The sequence below is a fragment of the Triturus cristatus genome, chromosome 7 (assembly GCF_964204655.1).
Source record: "Triturus cristatus chromosome 7, aTriCri1.1, whole genome shotgun sequence".
Classification (NCBI taxonomy): Eukaryota; Metazoa; Chordata; class Amphibia; order Caudata; family Salamandridae; genus Triturus; species Triturus cristatus.
Window position 1 is genome coordinate 1,652,374,629 of NC_140590.1, and position 5,672 is coordinate 1,652,380,300.

Below are 5,672 nucleotides of genomic sequence, written 5' to 3' on the forward strand. Positions count from 1 at the left end.
AGCTGCATCCACTGCATGAATAAAGAGGTCCCAGCGCGCGGACGAGGCCTGGCGTCGATTTATAGGGCATTTTATGAAGACATAAATACATTGCAATGAGTCCTAAGCCCCATAGATGGTATCTGCCCTGACAGCTCTGTCTCTGGCACCAGCCACCAGAGCCCCCCCCATGCGAAGGAGCGCCCTGCCTGCATCCCTGAACCATGCCCCCCCCTCGTCGCCGATGGCTCGTAAAGGATAAACAGCTGAGGAGCCGGGATCGTATCTTCTGTCTTCTTTATTAAAAATACATAGAAACAGTCCTAACGGTTAAACCCCGCGCCAGGCGTGACTTTCAAGATTCACCTCTGCGTGGAGACAAAGAGAAACAAGACAGACACTGATGTGCGATCGGATTTTTAAAAATGCAATCAAAATAAATAGCTTTTAGAAAGAGCTTCGGTTCAGTTCACCTGATCACAAAGCCCAAATGTAAATTACATTTCCCATGCGCCTTGCCAAATAAAAGCAACACCTGCTGAAAATAAAAATGCAGAGAAATCAAAAATTTACATTAGTCAACATTGCATAGATCACTTAAAAACATGAACAAAATGAAGATTTGTTCGGGGGTTTCCTCAGTTAATCTTGAAACAGCAGTTCGATTAAACTGACCCCAGTTTTGCAGTCAAAGTCCTTCAGCATCTGAGAAAAGAGGTTGCACCCTCTCAAAGTTTCAGTAAAAGGTACACTGTTGAGGGTGACCACAAAAGATGGAAATAAAAATAAAACAAGTTTGAAAAGTTTTGTTGCAGTTGGGTAGCGCCAAAGTCAGGAAGTCTGAGGTGGGTGTGGGCGGGACACCAGGGCGATGCGCGCGTGCTCCGAAAAGTTTGTGGCTGCTTTCAGGGCTTGTCCGCACAGTGTTTGCAGAGGGTGCCGGGGAAAGCCGTGCATTTCTCGGGACAGGTTGGCAGGGCTGTGGCGGGGAAGGGGTACACGGCAGACTGGCCGAACGGGGCCAAGGTGGCAGCGGGCAGGGGGGCGCTGAGGGTCTGGCCCTGGTTCAGGTAGGCCACCAGCCTTCTCATCTCCTCCAGGGCCTGTGCTTGCATGAGGATATAGTTCTTGGCCAGCAGCAGGGTGGCTATCTTGGACAGTTTGCGGACAGAGGGGCTGTGGGCGTAAGGGATGACCGACCTCAGGCCGTCCAGGGCGTCGTTGAGGTCATGCATCCTCCGCCTCTCGCGAGCATTGATGCTAAGTCTCAGCGAGCGGGTCTCTTTGGGTTTCTTGGTCACCAGGCTACCCTTCAGCTTCCCCTCTGGGTGGTAGGCATCTTCCTCCTCATCACCGGTGTGCTCCTCGCTGCTGCCCCGGTCCTGAGGGTGGTAGTCCAGCGTGGTAGACCCTGGGAAGGCCCTCTGGCTCTCAGTGCCCCGGACAGAGCTAAAGGAGAAGGCAGACTGCCCATAGGTCTGTGCCAGTGACATGTAGGCATCATTGGTGGCAGATTTCAGGTCCGCCATCGCCTTGCCCTGGAGCCCAGCAGTCATGGTTGAGCCAAAGAAGATGTCCCTTCCTGGTAGGACACTCATCAGCCCAGGGAACGATGTCCACCCCTCAGCTGGATCCCGGAAATTGGAAGGGGGGCCCACTCTTGGCTTGAAGGGCCCAGCAAGCCGACTTTTAGGACGCAGCTCTATGGAGAGAATGGTGTTCAGTCTTTCTGCTTCTCCTTGCTTGACTTTCATCCAGAGGGGTCTTCAGTCCTTCTCTCCTTGGCGGTCGTCGCGCGCGCAGCCGGCAAGGGGGGTTGGGGGTCCTGCTTCCTGCTCCTTCCCAGACCTGGCACCGTCTCGGCGCTCGTCTCGCGCTCTCTGCTGAGCCCTGGGCTGGCAGCAGCGATGTGCTTCATTTCTCAACCCACCGCCTGAATATATGACACGGCGCGCTCCGCCGGGATTTGCCAGCCGCCCAATCAGAGGGATCTCTTTTAATTAATAGTATTATGATATTTGAAATTTCAGGAAGGAAGCCGTCAGAGTTGGTGCCGTGCTGGAAGGAGCTCTACACGCGTGTGGATTATTCGTGTTTTGTTCTTGGTCGAACAGGTTCCATAAAAGTGCTAGGAGGAACGGTGACAAATATTAGGCCTGGGAGCTGGCATTTGTCTTATTTTTAGATATTTAAATAGAAAAAGGTCGATACTTCTGTTACGTTGAAGCTTGAATGAAGTTTGTTTTTGTTCACATTTATATTTACAAAGACCCCTCTAAGCACTGTAAACATGTGTAGCGCATACAATTCGAACAGGTGCAGCAGCTAGAGCACGCGCGCCCCGGATGCCGAAATGGCTGCACAAAGAGGCCAAGGGGCAGCGGACGGACACCTTGCAATGTGCTGGGGTGCAGGGGCCCATGCCATGCCGAGTGTTTTTTTTCCTGTTTACTTTCATCACGAGTTACCAGTCACCAACCCGCTGAGTTGTCAGGTACCCTATTCCACAGGAGCAAGGCGACGGAGAGCCCCCTGTAGTGCACAGGACGTCCAAGCGCGCTTTACATCGCCTATGCTGTTAAAGAGAAGTACTGCAAAAAACGCAGGGTGCATAAAGGAACACAAACATATTCTCGCACTACATCAGCTGGTCGTCAAACTGTAGGAATCTTGACCTGTTTTTGTTGTAAATGAAATAACTATTTTCCATGAATTTTTAAGAAAATGACTACAAATATCTAAAGCTACCACTTCTTAAAATATTTTTTATTTAGTATATGTATTGTTTACTGGCACGTGATGCAAGCCAACTAAGTGCGCTGTATACATTTACCCCTTGCATAGTGCCCACCACAAACTCTCTTGGCACTTTATTATTAGGTGCCATGACCAGGCTCAATGATGCTTGTCCTGTCGAGCTCATAAAGGTGAAAGGCGAAGGCAGATGCCCATGGATTTGGCTATGTGAACTACAGGCTAGCCACAGCCAGCATCAATCGACTGGGCTCTCTTGTCGGCTAACCACCTCAGACAGAGCTATGTAAAATTATTTAAGGTACTTCTGCACAGATATAACACATCATACAGTTTTATTTGAACAGTTTTTTTTTCAAGCATGAATCTTGCCAGCAGGGGTAGCCACACACTTCTCACAGACCAACAACAAGCATTTGCAATGCAAAAGGTCTCGCAATTGCGAGATTTTGAGCTATTAACTTTGTTAATGACAATGTATTTTATTATTGCAGGTTTTTTAAACACAGATACAAGGCATTGCCATTTACAATGCCCGTAGCTCAAAATCTCGCAATTGCGAGACCTATTGCATTGCAAATGCATGTTATTATGTCCTGTGGACCCGATGAATCAACGCATTTTGTAAAACCATCTACTACATACGCCCCTAAATTATTTAGCAAATTAGAATTTTTTTCATAGTGTCCTGAAAGCTGGTATGGAGGACATTTGTCTCAGGTAGGTTTACCACCCTGCCCATGGCAACAAGCAAAAACGCACTTACTGATAACTCCCAAATAATCAAAACCCTAGGACTAAAAACAAGATAAAATTCCATAGATGCTGAGATAGGGATAAAGCAGAAAATTACACTCACACTACTTGTCAAAGAAACGTATAGAAAGAACTTATAATTGAGTTGTTTTCACGAACAAACTTTATAGATCCTACTCCCACACTCATTCATGAGAATTAGAGGAAATGTTTCAGGAGAGAACTCAATGAAAGAAGACAGACACAAGATGTGTGCAAAAGTTTCATGAAGAAACTAAAGCAACGCATTGCCTAACTCTAACATGTCCGCCATTGCGCTGCTGACACTATGAACCTACAGTTCGTTATATACAGCCTGTCCTAGCAGGTAAAACCAGCAAGCACTGCGTGTTTCCCCTGCTGCGGAGGCCACTTCAGTATGCTAATGATGGCTTCGGTGACCGGAATGAGAAGCCGGTTTGGTTTCTGTGCGAGGAGCACAAAAGCTTACCATGCATCATGCTGAGCTGCAGTTGGGGCCAAAGCTCCAGGTAGAAGAGACCGTCCTGCAAGTGTGAACAGGCGGCCAAAGACGATCGGGAGCAGACAGGAAAGAGAATATGTGTCCCACTCCCACCAGCTCGCTGGACTGCCAAGCCGAGCCCACCTCTTCGCACCGCGCAGCTATAAGCACCCCGTGACAGCCGCGCAACCCCTAATGGGCAGATAGCAACTATTAGAGTTCTCCCAAAATAGAAAAGCAAGGCACGCCTAAATAAAGTAAACTGTACTTGAGCGGTCTCTTCTGAGAACAAGCATTGGCCGCGCGGCCGTGAAAGCGACGTGGCTGCGAAAGTGAAAGTGATTGGGATCGCGCGCTGCGAGCGCTGCACTTAATGAGCATGATGAGGAAAGACAGATGGAGCCTCTGCTCGTAAGCGTGCGCCCCCGCGCGTAACCACAAGCTCTAGGCCTGCCATGGTAGCATTTTCTGAGCCCACTTACTAAAAGTCTCGCCTGAATCAGCGCATGCGCTGGCTCAGGCGACACCTAACAAAACCAAGTTTAGGAGAAAAAAATTTAAGGTTAGCAACGGAGCAGAAAGAAGAGTGCGTAGAAGAGAATTAGGTGAACTGGAAGTTAGATGAGTGTGGAAAAGTACAATGGACATGAAGGTAGTTCATTCTTCTTTATTAAGATAGAGAAATGCAACCTCATTCATCACCAGCGTCTCTACTCAAACCTCTCCCAGGGGTATACGAGCACTAGGAGCAACATACCACACACCTCCCCCTGTTAGCATAAAGAAGAAATGCATTATGTACAGGTATCTGAGGAACAAATAACATGCTGTAACTAGGCTTTAGAAGCCTAAGTACTACGGGGCAGATTTACAAGCCCCTTGCAACACTTTTGTGCTGCATTTGCATCACTTTATGTGACGCAGCAGCGGCGTAAACCATGAGCCATGTTGCGGCCCATTTACAACGTGATGCATGTAGGGAGATGCATCACCTTGTAAAGCCCTGTGCCACATTATACCTGCGTCAGGTATAATGTATGCACGGTGGGCATTTCCATAAGGGAAAGCCTCATAACAGTGATGCAATGAAATCTACAAGATTTCACTGTGCGATTTCTAGGTCGCCACTGCATCAAAACCCTACGCATGCTTGGAGCAGGCGTAAGGAGGGACTCAGTGTGTTTGGAATAGGCCTCCCCATGCATTTCTGGAGTTGCGTCGTGCTTGCGACTCAACTCCAGCAATGCATGACTTTTAAACCGAGAGATGCGTAAACATTTCTGATGCATCTTTCAATCCCTGCGCCATGGTGCACCGTATTGTAAATACGGTGCATCCATTGTGACTCAAGGGTTTCGCACGCAGGCACAGGGAAACTGACACATCTGTACAGATGCGTCAGTTTCTTGTAAATAAGCCCCTACATTCCAAGATTACACAAAATCTTTAAGATGTCCATGCTTCTTATGTGTAAACATTTCCTTGCATTAGTACGCAAGGCATTAGTAGAGCTGTGACACAAGGGATCAGATAAGCCCTTTTTTCTTGAACCTGATCATCAGAAACACCCTCAAACAAAGTTGAGGAGGGAGAAACTCCTGTAATGGATGGACGGGCATCTGATTCAAAGCCTGGGTTCACGCCCCTCCACACAGCAACCCATCCCAAATACCAAATTCGG

At 48.2% G+C, this 5,672-nt stretch overlaps 1 protein-coding gene across 1 annotated transcript; it reads right to left on the reverse strand.

Moving 5' to 3' along the window:
• Nucleotides 1–380: 380 nt before the first annotated feature.
• BHLHE23 (basic helix-loop-helix family member e23) lies at nucleotides 381–1,819 on the reverse strand. Its single transcript, XM_085614611.1, has one exon. The coding sequence runs from the start codon at nucleotides 1,731–1,733 to the stop codon at nucleotides 885–887; it is 849 nt and encodes a 282-aa protein (XP_085470737.1). The 5' UTR covers nucleotides 1,734–1,819; the 3' UTR covers nucleotides 381–884.
• Between the last annotated feature and the right edge of the window lie 3,853 nt (nucleotides 1,820–5,672).

Coding starts and splice junctions, on each gene's coding strand:
- BHLHE23 (XM_085614611.1), bottom strand. CDS start 1,733: ATGAAAGTCAAGCAAGGAGAAGCAGAAAGACTGAACACCATTCTCTCC.